Source organism: Triticum aestivum, chromosome 2D, assembly GCF_018294505.1.
Source record: "Triticum aestivum cultivar Chinese Spring chromosome 2D, IWGSC CS RefSeq v2.1, whole genome shotgun sequence".
In the NCBI taxonomy this organism is placed as follows: domain Eukaryota; kingdom Viridiplantae; phylum Streptophyta; class Magnoliopsida; order Poales; family Poaceae; genus Triticum; species Triticum aestivum.
Window position 1 is genome coordinate 475,943,844 of NC_057799.1, and position 23,546 is coordinate 475,967,389.

The 23,546-nt window shown below is 46.3% G+C and overlaps 2 protein-coding genes across 7 annotated transcripts; both read right to left on the bottom strand.

Annotated features, from left to right (window-relative positions):
• Positions 1-226: 226 nt before the first annotated feature.
• On the bottom strand, positions 227-9,492 carry LOC123053928 (RNA polymerase II C-terminal domain phosphatase-like 1). Of its 5 annotated transcripts, none has more exons than XM_044477554.1 (17): positions 8,835-9,492; positions 7,480-7,956; positions 6,807-7,017; positions 6,477-6,634; positions 6,300-6,373; positions 6,107-6,212; positions 5,942-6,028; positions 4,917-5,480; positions 4,753-4,819; positions 3,648-3,748; positions 3,501-3,554; positions 3,110-3,206; positions 2,534-2,739; positions 2,374-2,457; positions 2,007-2,072; positions 1,563-1,636; positions 227-976 (listed from the first exon to the last, which is right to left on the bottom strand). In XM_044477554.1, exons 1-17 carry the CDS (start codon positions 9,114-9,116, stop codon positions 871-873), a joined length of 2,814 nt encoding a protein of 937 aa, XP_044333489.1. In that variant the 5' UTR covers positions 9,117-9,492; the 3' UTR covers positions 227-870. The 5 variants fall into 5 exon arrangements, with proteins under 5 accessions (XP_044333489.1, XP_044333488.1, XP_044333490.1 ...); XM_044477553.1 differs by having other exon boundaries at positions 2,013-2,072; positions 3,648-3,781; positions 8,835-9,491; XM_044477555.1 differs by having other exon boundaries at positions 6,322-6,392; positions 8,835-9,491.
• A 3,028-nt stretch (positions 9,493-12,520) lies between these two features.
• Positions 12,521-18,240, bottom strand: LOC123053930 (WD repeat-containing protein 44). Of its 2 annotated transcripts, none has more exons than XM_044477556.1 (7): positions 16,561-18,240; positions 14,814-14,904; positions 14,558-14,715; positions 14,435-14,486; positions 14,239-14,321; positions 14,052-14,157; positions 12,521-13,592 (listed from the first exon to the last, which is right to left on the bottom strand). In XM_044477556.1, exons 1-7 carry the CDS (start codon positions 17,866-17,868, stop codon positions 13,015-13,017), a joined length of 2,376 nt encoding a protein of 791 aa, XP_044333491.1. In that variant the 5' UTR covers positions 17,869-18,240; the 3' UTR covers positions 12,521-13,014. The 2 variants fall into 2 exon arrangements, with proteins under 2 accessions (XP_044333491.1, XP_044333492.1); XM_044477557.1 differs by having other exon boundaries at positions 14,052-14,145; positions 16,561-18,227.
• Between the last annotated feature and the right edge of the window lie 5,306 nt (positions 18,241-23,546).

Here is a 23,546-nt window from a genome sequence, read left to right on the forward strand (position 1 = left end):
AAGATCCTTGATATGCGTAGTCCTTTGACTCAGCCAAGCTAACTTTATAGAGGAATGTTGTTAATACAGTAGTATTGCATGGCCAACCCAACAGGCTGCCTCACCGCCTCCTAGAACAAATCCCGGTGTCGTTCATTTCAGGATGGGGAGCGTCCAAAACCGGCGCACGTGTATCATGGCCCCAAAAATCCACTCTCACACTATACTATAATTTCGACAGTCGATATAACTTCACCCTGCCTCAGCTGCAAGAGCCTGAAAAACAGCAGCCACCGGTAGAAGCAAATCTCGTAATGCAAGTTACAGAAGTGACTCGACCAATTAACACTGCACCGTAAAATTGAATGAGAAAAAAAATTGCTCCGCCTCCAAGTCTATACACTAGTGGAAAAAATGGAGAACAGCTGCCAACTCGAGTTCAACCCTTTCCATTGGAGGAGCAACACAGTGGTAAGTGGTAACGTGATATGCAACAAGAAAAACTCTCTTAACCAGTTGCACTGCCATCCTTGCTCTAAGATCCGCTGTCAGATGGGGAATCACAGGTAACAGATCCGAGGGAAGTCATATGACAGCATAGCGGGCTCACTTGGGCAACAGATTGCAACAAGTCCATGCAAGCCGCACCTGCTGGGAGTTAGGGCATCTCCAACGCGGAACCTCAAGCCACGGCTGCTGGGAGTTAGCTCGGAAACGACAGTGGGGCAAGAAGGGGGACTCAGAAACCGAAAACAAGACCTACGGGCGTGTACAGTTATTTCTTGCCTTCACAGCCATCTCGCTCAAACTTGCAATTACTGAAGTTCTTCGGGGGTCACAGATTGCATTGAATTTCCGATGAATCGTGCCCACGGAATTCAGACACAACAATCAGGGAACACGACTGTCATTCCTAGAATATCTGCCAGAAGGAATCCTTTGTGCCATCGGCTGGAAATCTGGCTTGTAGCGCTTATTATAATTGGATGCAAATGACCTGCGGAAAGAGCAAAAACTATTCTGGTCATTGCTATGCTAAGCTCACCTGACTTCATCATCCACTGCCTAAACTGAAGAACATAAGCATAAAACTGACTATAATGCTAGAACAGTACAGCATGTGTCACATAGCTCAGTAGAGGGAATATATGAACTCTCAGCTTCCTTCAAGCTAAATATAATTAATTAAACAAGCACCATTTCCACTAGCCTGGAATCTACGTAATGAAACTTCCTCCAAACACCTATATAAAGGGTTTACAATCTGATCTCAGAGGGATGGTCACTTCTGTTTCTTTAATTATCTAACTTAAACAGCCAAAAAGCGAGCCTCACTGTGTAAGCTGCCTACTTCTATCTAAACAGTGTGGGGTTCCTATATTGTGTGCCAGATGTGCTGTAACCTGGTATTATGTTCTGCTTCTATGAAAAGGCGGAAGGTATCCCTTGTTCAGATAAAAACCTAATAGTACTATGGCAAAAAGTCCGAGATACCACATTTCAAATGAACTTTCTCAGATCACACCAATACTAAATGTTCAATGTTACAGATCTACAACAGACAAGAAACTACCAACAATCACCTTGGAGATCCAGACCGTTTCTGTGGACGTTGACCAAGCATGTATCTCAGAGTTCCCAGAGCCCCATCAGCAGCCTACAACACAGCATTATGTAATAGAACAGGTTCAGAAACACTGCAAATTAACTGCCATAATCCAGAAAACCCCTCTTTGTCCAACAAATATCCATTCAAATCTTATAGTTGCCTGTATCAAAAGAAGACAACATGTGTACTCTTAAAATTTAAAGTAATGGTTTTGTACACCCTAGGAAACCAATCAGATATTGCATCCAGAAAGGATGGTAATGAAGGTTGTGAAGAGAAAGAGCCCTCCATTTTGCTCAATGTATGACAAAAATAGACACCCATGCCCGCACCACTGAGTTTATTTGTTGATTTCAGAAATCCAAGAAGGACGAAGTAACGAAATAAAATAAATATTTCTCATGGGTAAGCTTACAACCTGCACCTTAGCTTCCTCCCATGTTACTCCAACTCCTTTTCCCAGGATTTGCCCGCCTATTTCAATCTGAAAAGCCGAAGACAAGCGATAAGAAGGTACATTGAAAGCATAGATCTAAAATACTACTGAAAGTTGGTCCTAATGAAGTTTTATAGCTAACCCATCAGACCAAAATGTTTTTAAGGGAGAACATCCACCAATGACGAGTTGACAACAACATACAACGGAAATCCAATTCAGCTCTTGGGATGTTATACTACTACCATACAGTAATAAACAACATGTAGACCAGACAACTTGTGGTAGCTTTTGAAGTTAATGGAAGTTAGCTTTTGTTAAGTACCCTTAATGAGTATGAAGTACTAACCTGAGCATGAACTTCTTTCCTTGTCAAACTATCTAATGGAGATGGCTGAGCTTGGAAAACTAAGTTATACCCCTCAGCTGTACACTGCAACAAATCAAAAGATATATCTGAGTTAAAGGGCACACTTGTTCAAAAGTTGACAATTAAAGCAGCTACTTACAAGCTCCTTAAGAGCAGCAACAGAACCAGCAGATTTGGTTGAGTTATCAACTCTCTCGTGCATATATCTAGACCCATCCGACGTGCTTGCAACTGGTACTATATTATCTCCATCAATCCCTGTATATTTGAATGAGTTTGGATTGCTACTAAAACCATCATCCATAGGAACTGTCATCTTATCTGGATCAAATGACAGAAATTTATCTGCAGATAAATTTCATCGATCAAAACCAAGCATTACATTCAACGAATATAATGAAATATTTTATATGCTGGATAGAAATAACTACGTGTGCATAGATCAGACCGTCAGAAACAATAGAAATTGAGAAATTATGGACAAGCAAAACAAATAGAGAAACGTTTCAGCGGCTTCAGATGATTAATAGTTAAAAAGGCCACGAGTGTCATAAATCAGGGTGACAATTTGTTCCAAAATTCTGAGACGTTGATGATATGTCAGAAGTCGGTTACTAAAAAAGGCCCCTTGAACAACTGATTGTCAACCATCTATTTGCATATTTGTCATTTTTCACCCGGAGTCAAGAGACTAGGGAGTACAGCATGAACTCACCTGCCAGATTTCTTAATGATATATTAGCAGCTTGTCGTTGAGCTTCTTTCCTTGTTCTTCCCATTCCTTCGCCTACTTTTTCTCCAACAATCCAAATCTGAAAGATCAACACAGAAAATAAGGGATATAGAAACATGACGTTCTAGTGTGCAAACGGCAAGCAGATTGGAATAATGACCATGCAGCACAATACTTAAATAGTTGGCAAAACGTTAATGAGTGTTAAATAGTGCCTATCCTGTAACTCATGTTATCAAGATTACATCCTGACGTCCATAGCAACTTTTATACAATTTCCAATAGAAAGAAAAATGCCATCATCCATTGGCATGGAGGTTTATTAACAAAATGACGTTATTGGCATTTTCAATCAGCATAAGTTGTGTTTTACCTGAATGGAGAATCGCAACTCTGTAGTATCACATAAAGTTGACCTGTACTCCACCTAGAAACAAGTGAAGAAATACACCAGATAGGCAGATATGTAAGCTAATACTTACAGACTACAATGATATCTGATCTGTAGCATCAAAACTACCTTAAATCCACACTTCGCTGCAATCTCCTCCAATACAGCACCAGATGTCTCTGTGTATTGTACAAATTGACGTCCTGACTCCATTTGGCTGCTTCTGTTACCTGGATGAAAACGCTGGGTTGCCATATCCTCGCCTTCACATTGCAGATACAGTTTCAGATACTATAGACCATGGTTTTTGAGTCGCTGATTAGTCGCTGTATAGTCGCCGACTAATCGCCAAGTCGTTTTCCAAAAATCAGGGCGACTCGCGACTATACAGCGACTTATGGCGACTATACAGCGACTTTCGTCGACTATACGCTGAGCCGCAGGGCTCGCGGCGACTCGCCAAGTCGCGACTCAAAAACCTTGCTATAGACTAAAGCACAAATCAAATAATTTAAGAGGGGCATTCATGAAATTGCAAGCTTTTCATGATAACAGGAGCAGCACTGAGCAAAGCAGCAAACAAGAATGAGTTATGGATCAAGATAATCTGTGTTGAAGTGTCTGCAGAAAAGGGCAATCATTTATACTTTTTATTTGATCAGCTCTATGATAAGCCCCTGAATTAGCACCCAACCAACCATGTATATAGGCTCACCAAACAGGTAAAAGGTGATCAGTATTATTCTCTTTGTTAACTGGAAGGAAATACACACCGATGGGTTTACATATACTGGAGTACTGGACCATGAAAAGGTGCACAAATATTTAATTACTTGGCATATAGTAACATCTTAGTTCATCATCTAGCCACAGAAGACTACGCTAAATGAACAGTTTGGAAATAAGACATGAAAAACACAGTTAGATATGTTCATTTTAGATGACAGTAAATACAACTCTATAGGGATAGTACAAGATAGGCGATTATAACATCATATCCTAAATAGCTTAAGCTTCTAGGTTCGGTGGGGACAAAGGACCATACATTATCCTATGCAGCTGCCATTGTTCAAAATATCGGCCGATAAATCAGTTAGCTGGTCGATTCACCTATTAATCCCCTACTTGTCAGCCGACCGAGCAGTAACCAGTTAACGATTTCCTGAACATTGGCAGCTGCTAACCTGAATGAACATCAGAAACATCAAAGATAAAGGCGTAAAGCAAAACATACCAGAAAATGATCTATATGTTGTAGGTGCCTGGTTCTGAAGCATTTGACGATCCTCACTGTGAGGTAGCTGAATAAATCAAAGCATTTGTCACCAAATCATCTAGAATCACCTAATTAACGAACAAAGATAAACTAAAGTTTAATCAGCATAGATGAACACTCACCTGAGAAGAATATCTCTGGTTCTGATGGTTAAATCTATCGGAAAATACAGGATTATCACGAGCAGGGAAGTATGGTTGATGTGGTGGTTGACTTTTATCACTATGTACAGCATCAGATTCTACATGAAAGTCCGTTGAAGTCCTATTTAAGTTTCTTGGGTCCATCTCATCCTCTACAGGAAACCAATTTCCCTGAGATTGCACTGGAGGAACTGAGGCTTGTACAGAAGGTTCTGCAGCGAAGGGTGGTGTGGGATCTCTTGTGTCTTGGCCATGCTGTAATATCAGAAGCCTTCTCCTTGTGTCAGGATCTAACTCAGACTCAGGAACCTCACCCTCTTCTCTAGCTGGAGAACCTTGCAAAGGATCCACCATACCAGATTGAGCATCAGACCAGCTGACTGAAGGAGGCTGAGGACCTTGATCGTTATTCAAAGGCACCATGCCCAGTGGTGGTGCTAACGGAATAGATGAAGATGTAGCAAATTGCTGGTTAGCAGCTGCTGATATCACGTCAACATTTGTTGTCACTGGATCTGCAGCTTGCACACTGCAAACTGCTTCCTGAAAAATAATTTAGATACACATAACTAGGAGAGATAATTAAAAAAAACCATTAAAAAAGGTAATAGCTACTAAGAAATGTGAAGATATTGGCCTCCGTTACATTGACATTTTTGTTACAACACCATAAGACATAGACATAGGTTTAGCATTGCCAGTTAGTTGTTTCAACAAAATAAACAAAGGTCAAAGCTAATAAACAACGGTTTAGCATTGCCAGTTAGTTGTTTCAACAAAATAAACAAAGGTCAAAGCTAATAAACAATGAACCCTCTCATTCACTTTAAGTAAAAAAGAACTCCTGCATATAGTTAATTTAGGGGTTACTATTGCTGGAGCATTCATATATACTACAAAACAATAGATTAGTGGATAATGATCACCGTGTTTCTTGGATATCACTTGTTTCACAGTTCATCTTTTTATAACAAACATTCAGAACAAGGAAGTGAAGGGCAAACCTTCATTCTCCTCTCAACCTCTGCATCTGCCATACCGTCAAAAGCCATCGGATCTTTGTTCACATTCAAACTTGCTGCATTCTCATCCTAACAAGAAAAAAAACACTGTTCCTCATCAGTAGTTAAAAGGAGTCAATCTGAAGCATCCACCTTCACAAAGTCTACCTCTGAAATCAAATAATTTCCAACATCAGGAGAAGACGGAACATGATCTAATTCATCGTCAAAATGAACTTCACTGATCGATGGTAGAAGACCCTCATCGAATTCCCTGTCAATTGGATCGTAAAATTCTGCATCAGCAAACAACTCAACATTGTTTTCTGTGTATGTAACAGGAAACAAGTTTCTGTGGTACCATATAGCCAAGATGTTCTTACTTGAAGAAGCTACCCCTAACATTGCATGCAACATTTCTGGCAACGCAAAGAACTGGAATAGGGAAGTTCGCCTGTGTAAGTTAAAGACAGGATGACCTCTTAAACAATACTGTAAGATAATCTTATGCTGGAATACAATACAAAATAGACATTACCTCTGCTTGCGGAGCGTAATACGGAGAGAAGGCAGGAACAACATGAACTCGACATTGGTCCTTCTCCTCCCAAACTTTCAAACGGTCATCAATCACTAGAGCCATACCAGGGTGACAAGATCCATCATGGAACACATTTAGCAATGACTTTTTAAAGCCTGGATGAGTAGATTTAGCATTAACCTCAAAAGGATGGAAAATCCCACAATATTATGAACATGGAAATTCACTGTAAGGAGATTAACTCATTGACAAACTTGATTAAAAGATTATATGAGCAAACTATGCATGTCTTGTAGTTGCAATAACTGGAAGAATATTAATACGCACCAGATTTGACACAGACAAGCCTGTGAGGAAGTTGAACAGAGTTTATCAGTCTAGAATCAGGATCAAGCAACCTCCACATTTCCAAGGCATAGTCCCTCTCAGCCATTGTGCACACATACACCTCAAAACGTTTCCGACCTCTTGCAATCAAGTAGCTCCGAAGATCATCCCAAGCAGGCCTTAACCGCACCAGAACACTGGTATCTCTTATCTAACAGAAAAAGGTATGGAAAAAAAACTGTACAGTCTAACAACAAGCAAACATGGTTGAACCAAAACCCATGATAAGCAAAACAAAGATCAGCGGGCCCAAGAATAAAGGACACTTGGTCATCCACAACATCAAATGCATGCAACTTGCCATGAATGCTGTGGCTAAGACATCATTTAATTTGATTCAAGCTCTGCACTGTGTAATGCATGAACAAACTAAGAATGCTGTAACCAAATAGGTTGCCAAATTTTTTTCAGAAAAAGAAACAGGCAACTTGCAAAATCTACAGGATACAATGATTGAATTATGGCGGTAAACTTCAACTGAACACACCATACAAAATAATCCAAATTATAGTGGTATGTTCAGAGCATGTTAAAAATGACCTAATAAAAATACAGAGACGACATGCTTTTTTGCCTATCATATGCTTCCACAGAAAAGTCATGAACTACATACCGATGGATTTATACGTGTCAATATAATACTTTTCTCTTGTAGCCTTATAACAGGACGGATCATAGGTTGATGATTATCAGCTAAAGGTGGAACAACCTCGGATTGTACTTTATACATTTTCCCACCATCAATAACTTGATCACCATCTATATACTGCTTTAGCATAGTCCTGTCCTCTTGGTACCTCTTGATCTCTGCCAACATACCACTAATACGCTGTGGATCAGTCTCTTTACTCAATTTTCTCTGGAGTGCATCAATTCTGTCTTCAAAAGACCGTGTGGTATTGGCAACAATTAGTGTTTCATCAAGGTCAAACACAATACCAAGGCATCGAAGATTCAACATACTCAAGCAAGAATTATACAGGCCTAATGGTACTTTATAGCCCCAAAAACATGCGTGGTTGGGCAAGTTACTCTTGGGTTTCATTGCAACTAAATGGATTTCTTCTGCTCCAAGTGGAAAAACTGCTGTCTGCAAACACAGAGAATCAATAGGAAGGAGATAAGACAAACAGAACATCAGTTTAATTAGGAAATAAAGAGGAAAATTTGTAAAACCACACCCAGATACAAGGAGAATGCCAAGGCATTTAGCACATCTCTGTACAAAGATGCGTAATAACCAAAAAAAAAAGGCGAAGTAGAGGATATTTGTTACAGATATTGAGGCATGGATTGGCTCAAAACTACCTATATCAAAATCTTAAAACAGGAATATTCATAGCAATGCAATGATCGAAGTTACTACTACTAAAATTTATGATATGGTGAACTACAAGGGCAAAAGATGTACTTAATATAGTTGTACTCTCACAAAAATTAAGTCCCAGTCACTGGCCAGCGGATGAATTCCAGGCACATTAGTGTGCTACACCCCAAAGCTGTTAAGCAACACTTCGCTCATTCCTCAAATATTTCTGTCGGTACATGGAGTTCAGCGGTTCAGAGTTCACATTCAATTGCAGTGAGTAACCGCTGGGAACAAGTAATGTCAAGTCCAAAGTCCATAACAGTTGTATGCCTTGAGAAGCAACATTTTGTGTTCAAGAGTCTAAGAATATGATTGATTAGTCTGTGACATATGAACACAGCTCCAGAAACCTTAGCCATATGCCAGGCCAGGTTAAATATATTTCTAGTCTTTAAAATTGTTCATGCCCAAGTTACATAGTACTCATTAATGCAGTAAATGTTTCAGGGGAAGTTTTTCACAAGGTACTTGGTGTGCTAAACTGCTAGTTAATACTCCTTGTTGGGGTGAACTTGTCGATGTAAGGTTAAAAAAGGTTTTACTTCCTACTCATTTGTTCTGTGGCTTGTGATTGTTGGGAATGATGATTCATGTAGTACCTTATTGTCTCTGAGGCAAGCGGTGTGCATGGCAACAAGCGACGACGGGGGCTCGTCGTCAGCTGTTGCTGGGCTTGGCCTCGACTCCATTACGAAGCAGAGGGCGCCGGAGGACACAGTGTGCAGCACGGCGAGCGGCAGGCACCGCTCGCTGGGCGGGGAGAGGCGGTCCACCCGGATCTCCCGCACCCACGGTGCCGCCGCCACGTTCGTCTCCCCCTTGGGCCACAGCTCCACCTCCCCGATGGAGATGTGCCCGAAATACACCATCGATTTGATCATGTCCTCGGCACCAACAGAACAGATCGCACGAATCGAATCCGAACTCAGTCCGAGCCAGTGCGCCTTCCACACGCACGCGCGCGCGCACTGGTCTGATAGACCCTGCTGCACGCTGGCGGATCTGTTCTTATCGCGCGGGTCCAAAACAGAGGAAATTAGAAGAGGGCAGAGGAGGGGGAATCGCGGCGGTCTTATGGCGCTTGTGTGCTTCAAATCGCGTTCGAGTTCGCGTTCTTGGCCGATTCCGGCCGGGTTTGGTGGGGAGCCCGTGCGAATCCGCGGCAATGGCGGCGGCGGACGAGTTCGGGGGTGGGCTCAGTGGGCGGGCGGTTGGGTCGGGGAAACCCTAGGCGTTTGATCGGGCTGGATGATGGGGAAGACGACCAGCGAAGCCACGTGTATTTAGAGAGGCGGGGAGGTAGGAAGATATTCCAGTTCCTCTGTTGTTTTCAAACATGATATTTATTTTATTACTTGTATCGCTCTCTCCTTTTTTTTAACAAAGCAATCGAAGTCACTTACATACACGAGCATACACTCATCCCTATGAACGTGCGCACGCCACACCTTATTCCTATGAGCATCTTCGAAAGACAGAAGCCGGCATAGCATCTTGAGATTTTACGAAGTCACCACAGGCACATCGTCGACACAAACGTCTCCTCCACTAAACGAATATCGCCGGAAGCATGAAATAAATTCAGGAATAATAGGATCACCAATGTCAATTCTAGGACTTGAATTCTGGTGGGCTAGGGATATCTGCCTTCCTAACCATCCAACCACTAGTTGGTTTGCTACTTGTACCGCCCTTGATTCTGCCTTGGCATAATCTGTCGCGCGTGGTGAGCAATCTCCAAATCATTCAAATTATATGATTATACTCGTTTTGAGCAGTTGTTTACACTTCTTTCCTGATATAGGTAAAATCATTGAGCACTACATCGTTGCAGTCCTACTAAATTTGCTGGTGTTTTAGAGCATTCACAAAGCTTGGTGTTTATGTAGACGCTTGTAAATTTAAAATAACAGTTTGTCTAATCCACATCTAGATATTTTTTAAGGATGTCACATCTAAACTCTCACAAATATATAATTCATCAACAAGAAACAAAAAAAACTAGGACAACAAAAATAGACCACAAATAGAGTGGATATCAGCTTAGATGTCACATAGCTATATCACATCTAGACGTGTCCTAAACAGACCCTTAAAATAAATACCAAAAAATTTAAAATGCATTGTAAGTGATATCGCTTTCAATGCTAGATGCTAACATAAGCGCAAACTCTAGAACCGACAACTATTACGCTCTGTGTGGCAATAAAAACCCTACGCGTTGGACTCCTTTTGTGCCGATGCCAACCTGGCTGCAAGATTTTTTTATCCTAGAGCCCCGCGTTGGAGATGCCCTTAGCGTTCTATTAAGGAGGTGTTTGATACAAAACCAAAAGCACTAAAGGGTGCTTATTTGGCTTCTAACTAAAAATTAAAAAGTCAATGTTAAGTCTAACCAAACACCTTGTAAACATCAACCTTCCAATCGTGGAGTTAAGTTTCTAGCCCACGCTCGTGTTCGAGTCTATGTATGTGGCTTGCAAGACCATCCATAATATTTAGGCGGTTCAAAAAAAAAGATTCCCTAAAAATAGGAGTTTCAAATCGTTGCACTTGATGCAATAGATCCTTGAACTAAACAACAAGTTGATTCGCTGTTTTCCTGGACACACAAATTCAATAAGCATTAATGCATGAAATCTTTTCCTGTCAACCTTCGAACTGCCCTTTTGTCACGATGTGGGAGGTATAAGGTGTTACTCGAAATGTACTTTTTTTCATATTGTTTATTAAAAGTGAAGCTCTAGTGTTGATATATTGTGACCCTCGATCGTGCTTGGCAACATTGTGCACTGCACTCTTCCTACACAGCTGCATGACTTTCATTTTTACATGTACTCATGCTTATATTTTTATCTAGATGTGGTTATATTATTTTATTTGGAAACACTGTGATGTGCAAGTTCATTTGTTTCTTGACTTGAGAAGTCCCACGAGGATTGTGAGCCATGTTGAGCACTTTTATCTGGATCGATCTATTTCCACTTATTTTTTCTTATTTGTTAGAAGAACCATTTTCTCTTATTTTCTTTGCTAATAAAAAATAAAAATAAAAAATAAAGGTGTTGGCGAAACCATTTGATCCCATCAAGTGAGGCCACCTCAGTCGACATAGACTCGCACTAAACCGTGGGCCATGGACCGGTTAGTTGGCACGTCGCCGCCACACAGTGGTGTCAGCAGCCATCGCATGACACACATACGTCCAGCATGATCTTGAAGTTTGCGGAGTTGCGGATAGCAAATCAGAAACCGAGAGATTCAACGGAGACGATGTAGGAATTGGTGTCCTTCAACTATATCCAAATATTGCTTGTTAATTATTTATGAACCTCATTCTGGAAACATGCTTTGTGTGAGCATGGAATGATTATCTTTGATAGTTGGAATTGCTTATTGATGGAATTAATATCTATAAGCTAGTCGACATTGTTAAGACAATGTTGGAATTAATTCTTGCTGGACTACACACTTAGGCGTTTGCTTGAGGAAGCTAGTCAATTAATATTGGAACACGGTATACATGTTTATTATACTGGAAATATTACCCGGGAACAATATTAATTGGAAGGGAACTAGATCGATGGTCAAGTACAGCCTTGACTATGATCTACATAATTAGTCGTTAGATTAATTATGGCGCACAACTCACATGTGTGTGTCCTGGGACATAACAAAATAGTGTTCAATTAAAGGTCGATTATATTGTGGTTGTTAATTGCATCTGGACTCTATTTGGAAACAAGTTAGTTTAAACTTGGAAGCTTATCTGCATACAGATCAAGACTGGAATTAGTAGTATAAGTAGGTCCCACCCTCTAGCCTCGAATCGCATTATGAGCGGCACCACCGATAAGGCGGAGGAATAGAGGGTAGGCCTAAATCTAACAGACGACGCATCTGGAAAGTGGCACCGTCAATTCCTAACTGTTTTGATTGGCCACACTCCACTGTCTGATTGCAAGTCACCGGACATGTCCTTTGTCGTGTGACGACCATGCGTTCTGGTGTCGTCCCTTTCGGTGCGCGTCAGGTCAGTAGTATCACATCGCAGGTTGCTACCGTGGCCGCATTCATCGCCGCGAGCGATGTCGGTGCTGGCCCTGTCCCGTCGGACTGGAGGGAGATCGGATGCAGTTCTCGACGGTCATGGTTGAGTGGGTATAGAGTGAACAAAAACGCACGGCACGGTAGAGGTACAGGTGCAATTAGTAGCAGGGATTCCATCAGTCCAAGCAACCCACAGTGGAACAATAGAGCATACACATTCCTGCAGCCGAAAAGCTTCAGAACTCGAGATTTTATTATTCTCTTCATAGCTCCCGTATGAGAAGACCTGGAAGGCCACTTGTATAACGAACCCACCACTAAGAAAACTCATTTTTCGCTTTTCTATCTGTATGTATGTATACACCTGAGGGTTTCTTTTCCTTACAAGAATATGTCAGGCAGGGTAAACACACACACACACACACACACACACACACACAAGGGAACTAAAGAATTGAGCGGAGAGCCGGAGCGGACAAGAGTGGAAAAACAGATGCTACTACAAATGGGTGTGGCGAGAGATTTCACTCCAGCCGGGGCAGGCGCTCTCTGGGGATCCACTCTCATGCAGGCGTACAAACGAACAAGGCCGTCGTCGTTAGTCGAGTAAGCACGCATCAGCCAAACCCAATCGCATTCGCACGTAACTCGAAGACCGCTAACAGCAAACCAGCCGCATCTCCCACCTATTTACACACAAAAATCACCACCCCCCTAGCAGGGCTGCTACTATACTCTGACGGGAAACCCAAAATTCTGGAGTATCCTGATTTGACCCCCGCTGCCTGCCGTGGCGATGGCCATGCCCCAGGCCGACCGGCTTGGAGCCTGCCCGGCACCGTCACCGTCGGGGAGACTGGTGCTGGACCGCGGGCTCTGTTTCGTCGGCGTCATGAGCTCCTCGGGCCAGGTCGCAGACGCTCTGTCACCGCCGCTGTGGTTCGAACCGTTGCTTAGGTCATTGCGGCTCTGCTGCCGCTGGAAATCAGAGGAATCTCCGTCTCCTGCGTGCGGCAGAGGATACTCGGACACACAATCCAGCTCCTGGTGCTTCCTCCTGGAGTTGGTCCGGGACGTCGCCGCTGACCCCGCCGTGGATGGCAAGGCAGCGGCCACCGTCACGTCCCGGCAGTAGAAGTACTCGTAGGAGTTTGCGACAGACACGACGCCCTTGCTGCTGCTGCTTCTTTGCTCAGGGCTGTCGTCGTTTCTCCACACGTACACATGGGAGTTCTCGCTTGCTGAGATCACGTATCTGCCTCTTGCAGCGTAGCAAGCTGAGATTTGGCTGTTGGTGTTTCGGAAACCTGGAAATGTGAAGGAACAGGGCATCAGCAACCGACAAAACATACGGATAGCAGATCCCGTCCTAAAAGGAAGAGATGAGTATTTTAACATGCTAATTGGACATTACGAGCTATCAACTCAACACAGTGGATTCTGACGAGTTTTGGCGCTTTGCTGAAAGGAAGAACATGACAGCAGAAACTGGTCTCCACCGTTCACATTCAATCAATCAGCAGAAATAGCATTGCTTATAAGCTGGTTACCACACCATGATTGACAGCTGCAGCCCTACTCTAAACAGAACTTTCATACAGCAAATATAATGATAGGTGATAGTGGCAAATAGGTTAAACAGGTCAAGGACAAGAACTACAACTAAACTTTAAAGCAACAGTGTCTCGAAAAGGTTACTGGCCAAACCTTGAAGATAATAGCAATATGGTATGACACAGTAGCTATGTTCGTTAAGACCTTGATACCTTTAAATTTGTGAACTAGTTCAAAATCATCAATAACTCGGATCCGTGAATCGGCAGATGTGATGAGCACCTTCGAAGAACTGCCTGGAAGGAACTGTTCAAGTAACTATGATTCAGTAAGAGAGGAAGATTATCATCTGTATGGCCTGGTGTCAGAACAGATTCGGAAGTTATTAAAAGTAAGCACCTGAAATCCAGTGATCTTCTTCTGGCGGGACTTCTTCTTTTTAGTTTGCAAGTCAATTTGTTTCTTTTGGATAAGCTTATTATCTGGTCAAGGGTCACACAAAGGGTCAATTCTGAAGGAAAAGTAAGAGCTATACATACAAAAAAATAAGCCTGAAAATGTCATAAATCATCAGAGCGGGGGGAGAGAGAGAGACCCGATGTGTCATAAAGATGACAGCTGCCCTTGTGGGAACCAACTAACGCACTCTTCAGGGAAAATGAAACTTGGTGTTAGAACTTAACAAACGGAACACATTTCAGGTCGAAAGTATACAAACCTGTCCATCAGGGGTATAGCAAGCAGCAGTGACCATTTCATGCAGATCATGCCAATCAACAATTTCACGTTTTGGAATGCTCCAGATGCGGACCTTTTCATCGAGAGAACCACTAATGAAGTATCTATCATCGACAGGGTTGAACTGGATGCATGTCACTGGAAAGCAAAGCAATACAGGAAAACTGAGGATAATGCTGACAGAGTGAGAGGCATTCCATGTGTGAGCTAAACTGATAATTAAATCGAAATCTTACCATAGTCACAGTGTGAGAACGTTTTCAAACATGATACACTTGACATGTCCCATAACTTTACTGTTTTGTCCATTGAAGACGAAAGCAAGTACTGCACACATGAAAAAGAAGTTTAAGATAAGAAATTTTGTGAAGACACCGGAATCATAATAAATATTGTTACAAGATTCAAACAGTGGTAGCAACTAGCAACCATAGTTTGGACGCATTCCTGGAGTCACTATTGCAAATTGTGAAGTTTGGATATGTAGCTAGCACAGTAAGGTATAATTGTTGGCTTATAGCTGCCTGCGACGAGGACCCAACAATGTTTATGCATCTAATCTATAATCATGCATATCACCTTTTTGAATGATACTGAACATCAGAAATGTCGGAAAACTTCAAGGTGCAGGTCCTAGTTTCTAGACAGTAAGACAAATCATAACTGAACGGCAACTAAAATTCAAACTCCATGAGTAATAACATGTATGTTATGCAAAATGCTAGAGATTTCCTGACGTCCCAAGATATATTTAAGCCTAACATAGTTATTAGCCCATGGGCAAGAACATTCGACAAATAAGGGATAATATAGAATTTGGTTTACTATTAAATTTAAAACCTGGGACATCCTAATCATATGGGTACATAACTCCATACTATTTCATGCAAGTCTAGTAGAATGGATTTGACCTTCACTTAAACCCAGAACCAGCTTGGCCTAAAAGGGGTAAAATCGGCAATAATGTAGTCCCAAAATAAGGCTCAAATATACTGGCACAGCACATTATACCGTGGATGGCTAAATTTTGCAAAACCTCATATCATGCTTTACATCAATGAATGCAAAAGACTTAATCCAACATATTTCCAACATTGTAATTTTAGGCACAACAATCTTAACTTCGTTTGCTCTCGAGAAAGCACAACAATCTTTCCGAACATCCAGCATAACATTCTGTGTATCTAATCAATCTCAATTTATACAACATTTCTAAGATCTAATCCCTTTGGAGAACTCAAACGCAAATGAGTCTTCCCACCTATCATGTGGTTAAATTGAGAAGCTTGTGTCATGATAATATGATAAAGATAAGTCCAGTAGTTAACACTCTTGGAATTAAAGTACTTCATATCACATTTCGAAACACGTGTTATCTAGTTAATTTCGAAAAATAAAAGGAAAGGGAAATTACTAACATTACAGTGTGAAATGCTTATGTTACAGTCTGGGCACTAACTTTACTGTTTGATTCAATTGCCGCTACATGTACCAAGATAGAAATAATGACCAGAACAGGCAAACTGCAAGCCTGGAGAACACATTCCTTTCTTTAAGACAGATAGCGGGTTCAGTTGGTTTTATGCATTATTACAACCTTCCTTTTGAAGAACAGATTCCAAAGAATTGCTTAGAGCTACAGGATATCAGTTTGCATACAATATGGCCTGTGTTTCTAAGCCACTGCAATTTGATTTGCTAACTGTCAGTTCATCATTTACAGTCAGCTACACTCTAAATGTCTGGCATGGCTGGACTCTCAAATATGGCAAAGAACTTTGGGGTTGCTCAAACAATGCAGTACTTATCAAGTTCTGCCTTTAAGAGACTACTAAGAATAAAAATGAAATTATTGAGGACTAACTAATCAACAGAGTTTTCTAAATTAGGCAGAAATTGGGTCGTGGGATTAAATTGAGTGCTCACATTGTAGTCAACACGAAACAAGTTCAGCATATTAGAATGAGAAGCAACATATCATACCTGTGACTTGGACCAGCATAGATCAAGAACATCCTCTGAATGCCCCTCAAAAGTTTTGACCGGTTTTTCCGACAGTCCAAACACATGCTCTGGCACCATCAACCGGTCTGAGCTACTTGATTTCCGACATTGCGAGACCCTCGCCCGGAGTTTCTTATCCCAATGGCTCCCATCCACAGTGGCCAAGGCCAATGTCGGCTCTGGCGAACCATTGCACATCACTGCAACAAATGGATTAGACACCCCATTCTCCTCTCGTCTCCTTTCAAACTCCAACACTTCCCAGACATGGATCACACAGTCCACCCCAGCACTTGCAAGGTAGCGCCCATCGGGGCTAAACTTGATACTCCAGATAGACCCGTCGTGCGCCCGTACCTCCTGGTTCATGAACAGCCCACTGAGCTCCTTGTACGACTTGCCGTACAGCCGCACCTTAATGCGCTCTGGGCCATGGTGCACGGCGCCGGCACTATCCTGGCTGTCATCCGTGGCTGAGCTGGACCGGCGTCCGCCCTTCTCCGATGACGCGTCCTTCTCGTCGCTGCTTCGGCGGTCACGGGAGCCGGCCACCATAGAGCCAGCGACGTGGCGGATGGTACGAAGCCAGCTAATGCGGCGCCTGGGCCGGGCCGCGCCGTTGCTGGAGTCGGAGCTGGACCTGTGGATGGGAGTGGAGGCGCCGTGGTTTGCAATGTTCTGGCGGCGCATGAGCTCCTGCACGATGGGGGAGCGGCCGACGCAGAGCTGGAACTGCTCCAGGGTGAGCTGGCGGCCCGTGCCGACCTCGCGGAGCTCAAACTCTTCCTTGACGACGAACTCGGTGCCGTCGTCGAGGTTCCGGATTAGGCACCTGGGGTCCGCCTCGTCCTCCGGCATGGCCTCGGAGGAGCCCGACGACGTGCGGCCCCCTCTCGGCGGCTTGGTGGAGGCTGGCACGGCGCCGTCCGATCTGGATCGGGGCATGGGCGAGAGCGTGGGCGGGGGGACGGGGACGGGCCCGTCGTAGGAGACCGATCGGCCCATCTCGAGGCGCGCGAGGGAGGGGTCCCCGGCGAGCCCCATCGTCTGGAGGAGCCTCCTGCGGCGCTCCTGCACGGGCGCCGGCTGCGACGTCCACAGGTCGAGCGCCGCCGTTGCCGCGGCCGCCGCAGGCGGGTGGGCGTCCCGTCGGCGTCGCTGCTGCTGCTGCGCGTGGTCATCGTCGTCCGAGGCGGAGGTGGAGGAGCCGGAGGAGGAGAGGACCCGGTCCCGCGACTCGTAGAACACCTCCTCGTCCTCGTCCTCCTCCTCCTCGCCGCCGCTCATCTCCCCTCGCGCATTGACCGCCTCGGCAAACACCGCGAGGAGGAATCGCTGGGGCTCGGGGTCGGCGGGGGAGAAGAATCACGCGGGTACGCGACGAGGGGTCAGATCCAGCTCCAGCGGGAGGGGAGGCCCGCCCGCGCGGGCGAGGTCGTCGGCGGAATCGCGACAGGTTCGTGCCTGCCCTCGCCCCCCCTTCTCGTCTGCGTCTGCCTCGGTGGTGGTTGGTGCCGAGGCCGTCGTCGTCGTTATTGCGGGGCGATGCCTCTCCCCCCACCCCCACCCCTCTCCCGCGTGCGTCGTCGTTGCTGTCCTTGTTGTGGTTTACCACCACCGGTTACTGTTTACTGTCGGGCCGGTCGACGGTCGTACTCCCCCTTGGCCTTTTGGAAGGGGAGGTTAAAATCCGGCCGCCATGGCATGGGATGGGACCCGTCTGTCACCCGCCGCGACACGAGTCGAAGGGCGGCCGCTCGTGCCGTTTCGGGGAAGCGGGCTAGTCCCTGCGGAGGCGGGGGCGTCCCATTCGGGCGGGCGGCGTGCGTGTCCTCGGCGCTCGCTCAGCGCCTATTACCTGGCGATGATGATGATGATGAGGCCGGGGACGGCCGTCCAGTTTACGCCCCTGTTTACAGCAGTGGTGTCGTACGCCGTGCTCCTGCTCAAACGCCTACCGTTGACTAGCGCACACCGATCGTGTCATTTTCTTTTTTCATTTTCTAACTTGTACTACTGGTAGTAGTACTAATCTTTTGTTCTATGTTTACTACACGATGAATCGGGGGGGAAGAAAAGGGAGACGATGCCAAACCCGGGCACGTAAAAAAGAAGGAATGCATGCGCCGTAGCCGTAGCCCCAGGGCAGCGCCACATGCGGAGTGTCAGGGCCATCGCGCGCAGAGATCTATCAAGGCTCCTCTCTCCCGCTAATAAACCCCCGTCGGTCGGGCATCCTATGCCGGCCGGTGGCACCAGCGTGTCCGTGCCCGTCACGAGCCCATCCCTCCCTCCCGACCCCTCCTCCGGCCGACACGGTGCGGTGCCCGTAACCGTAAGCCTGTGCCGTAACGTGGAGCACGGCGGCACGCGCGCATCTGGTGTCCGTCGGTTTGCACCCCGATCGCGCGCACGCGGCCGCTGCGGGCGTAAGCGCCCGGCGCGACAGCATGATTAAGCAAGGAGCGAGCACAAGCCACCGTGTAAAAACACACACGGTGGACGGAGCAGCCTTTGAAAATCCAAAGGGCTTCATAGGAATTTTTTCTTTGAAAATCCTATCCTATAAAATTCCTACAAGATTCCTACAAACCAAAGGAGGCCTGAGTCGGCATATCATCTTCCGCCATCCTGCCGGCTTGTCACCATCGGAAACCACCCGTGCGCCACCGTGCACACCGAAAAAGAGGTTGGGGATGAAAAATCTCCACCGGCCACAAGCACCGGCTTCAACCGCGATGAAGGCCGTCGGGGTGGCCACTGCCTCTCCGACGACGGTCGATCGCCCTCCCACCAACGGTAAGAGAGCTAGGAAACCGACGATCGGGGCGTCAGCCCTCGCTGAGGCGGCCGCGAAGAAGAAGGAGAAGGCCGCTCCGGCCCTCCGTCCACGCCTGATGCCTCGTGTAGTGTCTCCAGCCACCCTTACAACCACTGCTCCAGCGTGCCCGGCCGCCGCAGCCGGGAAAAAGGGCCGCGATCGCCAAGTGCTCAAGGAAATGCCAACAAGGTAAAAAAATCTTTTTCATTTCGGCTGATGAATTTGATGGTGATTGTCGGATTCAGGGATCCGCAGACCCAAGATAGATTCGAACTCTGGGGTGTGTGCGAAGAACTCAACCTCCCCAGTGTGCCAACCCATCGATCTCACGGCCGAACTCGACGAACTGAAATGGAAAGGGACACAACAGTTTACCCAGGTTCGGGCCACCTTGCGGTGTAATACCCTACTCCTGCTTTGTGGTGGATTAGCCTCGAGGTGGGCTGAGGATGAATTGGTACAAAGGGAGAACAACCTCATGAGGTGTGTTCTTGTGCTTGGGTGAGCTGGTGAGGGAGTGGATGGTCTGAATGATCCGTCCCCCCTATGATGGTGGCTAGGCTATACTTATAGTGGCATTGGTCCTCTTCCCCCAAAATGTAGGCGGGAAGGGATCCCACAGTGGCCAAATTCGACGGGAGACAACTAGTACATCTTATCCTGACGAAAAGTGGTCTTCGCCTGCAAAGCCGCTGGTCGTGACGTCGTGGTGGGCTCGGCGATGACCTCCGTCCTGCCGTCCTGGCGGTCTTGGTCTTGTAGCACGGAAATGGAAACCTTTGGCTGGTTCCTCGGGACTCCGCGCCTGCGCTTGCCTCTTTAGCACCAAAGAGGAAACCTGTTGTACTGCGCCCGCTGGCGCCCGCCTGGCCTTGGTCGTCATGGCTTGCGTCATCTGAACCTCACGAGGTGAGGGCTTGCATAGGAAACTCCGCTCCTCAGGAGCCAGCCTAGGGAGGCCACTCCTTCTGGAGGTCTTGGCGTCGTCTGCCTAGCGAGGCTTGGCCCCTCGCGAGGGTCTTGCATTGTTGATGCTGAAGAAGGGTCGTACCAAGCCGTGGATGGAGCCACGCTGTGGGCCGCAGGCAGGCAAGTCTAGGTAACTCAGTTCCCAGAACGCCGACAGTAGCCCCCGGGCCCAAGGCACGCTCGGACTTGGCTTCAAGGCGAAGCGTCGCGGGCCCCAGCTGCCTGCGGTCCTGGTCGACACGTGGCGCTTGATGGGACGTGGGCGTCTTCGCTTCCCCACGCTGCCTCGGCAACCGTTCGACTTGATAATAGCCTGCTGCATGCAAAAAGATCATCATTACTGGAGATCGTGGAGGCCGGCAGTTGGCCTCCCTCTGGCTATAAATGGAGGGAGGGGCGGAGCCCCCTGCTCATCTCCGTCTTCTCGCTGCTTGCTCCTTCTTGTTCCTTCTTGTCTCGCTGTCTCGCCGAAGCGTCCATGGCGTCGATAAGGAGGTTTTCCGCGGCGGGGAAGGGAAAAACCCGTCGGGAGGAGCTCGGGCCTCTCCCGCCAAAGAAAAGGCTCAGCCGCTCTTGCGACATCACCGGGGGCCTGAGGTGACGCGACCTTGGTATGAGCAGCCTCCGCCGGGCTTCCCGATCCCCATGTACGCCCGTGCGCAGAGCCCTGCGCACGGGGGCAGCGTCCAGCGCCGCGAGGGCCAGGGCCGCAGAGGTGGACAAGCGGTGGCTGCGCGGCCACCCGGCTCGCGTACCCATGCCGAAGGCACGACGCGCGAGTTTGTGGTGTGGGCGGTGATGCCGCTGCGCACGTGGATCCGGTTCCCGCGGTTCTTTGCAGAAGAGATACCGCCGAGGGGGCCCGCAGGGCTGTGGCTGCAACACGCCGGGTGCTGTAGCCAAGCTACGGAAGCATAGGTTGAGGTCGTCCTCCCGGACGGCGTCTTCATGACTCGAGGATGGGGTGAGATCGCCCGCGCCTGCTGTCCGGAAGGGGCCCTCGCCATCCACTTCGAATACGACGGAGCCTCCACACTTTTCTTCAAGGTCTTCGGCGAAGACGGTCGGCGCTTGGAGTGTTGCTCCAGAAGAGGCGATCCACGCGGCGTGGCGACGGGCACTGAACTTATTTGGATGCTGTGCGCAATGCCAAGAGCTTTGACAAGGTCGTCCGGCGAGACGGGAGGCCGTCGCCGTTGATGGTTACCATCAGCACTTTGCCGGCAAACTGGTCGTCAAGCACCGCCATGCCACCGTTGAGCGACAGCATGCAGCGCCCAAAGGCTGGACGGACCTCAGGATCTCCGGCTCGGAGATCCGCATTGACCGGCTACATGATAGTGCGCTTGAGTACAGGGAGTACAGGAGGGGGATTTAGGGGAACTGGAGTAGGAATCGAGATTCCAAAGGTGGGGGAGGGGTGGGACATTGGGGGTGAAAAGGTAGCATGAATTTCGAACACGCGCCAATATGCTCTCGGCGCGCAAGCGCACGAAAACACCGGTGGCGCCCACATATCGGCCTAAGAGTCCTTATTCTTTCTTTTTTTGAGATCCCGGCCTTTTTTAGGATCTTTTGAGAGCCCGGCTTGAGAGTCATAATTGACCTGTTTGGCATTGCGTTACTACTCGGCCCATATTCAACGACACCTCACTGGCCCAAACAAGGGTACATCATCGAAAAGACACTGAGCTCAAATTATAACTTGAAAAAAGGAGATATACTCTAAACACTGGAGAATGGTGATGCCCTCATTTAGCCCACTAGCAGTTCGAGACAATAAACAGTTCAAAACAACGATATATACAACATTCAAACACTGACTAGTGACTACTACTGACATAAACAGCAAGACATGATAGTTCATAAGAAGTCTTGCTACACCATCAAAACGCACCCATCTGCAGCGCTCAGACTCTCATGATCCAGACGAGAATGACATTCTAAATAGAGGCGACTATTACATAGTAAGAGTGACATAGACGAGGATGACCAAGTGACAAGGAATATGCATAACAAAAGAGAGAACTACCCATCCAGAACAAGCAGCAAAGATAACAAGTCATTCGAAGAGGGATGATTCAACACCATCATAATTTGCAGCCCCGCTTCAGCGACCAGTGATCCGGAGACACCAGTACTCCACCCTTCGACGCAACAACCCAATTACCTATCAACCTGAAGGCTTGAACCACATCACTGCCTGTCGGACTTGAGACATCCAAAGATCAAAGTTAATCCAGATGGCTTTGTCATTCTCACCTTCTTTTGGCTGCAGGCTGTATCGTTGACAATCAGGGGAGTTTGCTCCCGAAGTCCTAGGGCTCGCTGTGTAGACATAGTTTTCCATAGCAAACAGAGCCTCTCTGCCATCAAGGTCCTTGCCAACGGCGATCTCCTGGTTAATCGGATAATTGAGTCCGAGAAACAGAGAGTGTGAACCAAGGCTGTTTACCCTCCTCCAACTCAAAAATCCTGAAGGCCCCAACAAGCTGGTATCCTGCTCATAGACGTAACAACCACTGTCCGGATACTCACGTATTTCACAGTGCTTGTACACAGTGGGGTTTTTGCAATATAACTTTTCCGGCTCATGTGTCTGAATGATCATCAGTATTTTGCCATCGTCTGATCGAGCAAGGAACTAGTTGTGCTTCCCTGTTTCTGGCAAAGGTGGTGTGATTACAAAGGGCAGTAACTGTAGGGACACTGCATCATATCAAAAAGGATAGGCTTTGTTAATGTAAGATCAATATTGTTCAGAGAATCAGTAGGATAATGCAAGAAACATCATTGATATGTCCATGTTGGAACTGGGAGGAAAATACAGGGAAATGTATACTGGGTTCGAAAATATAGAAGTGCCATGCATGGTTATACTCATGTTATCTCGCAATCGATTATTCACAGGAAACTACCATGTCATGCATGTTATGTAATCATGTTCTGTCCTCACAAACAAATTCTTCAAGGAAACCAACAGACCATGCATGGTTATATACTCATGTTCTGTGGGCAAATTTTTTGTGAGGATATTATTCTAGCCATTGATTGCTGAAGGGCGAATATAGGTATGTACACATGGTAAGCATTACAGGATTTCACTACTTCCAAATATAGAGTTCTCCATATGCACATTTACATCCCTAATGTATGGTTAGATGAAACCAACAGT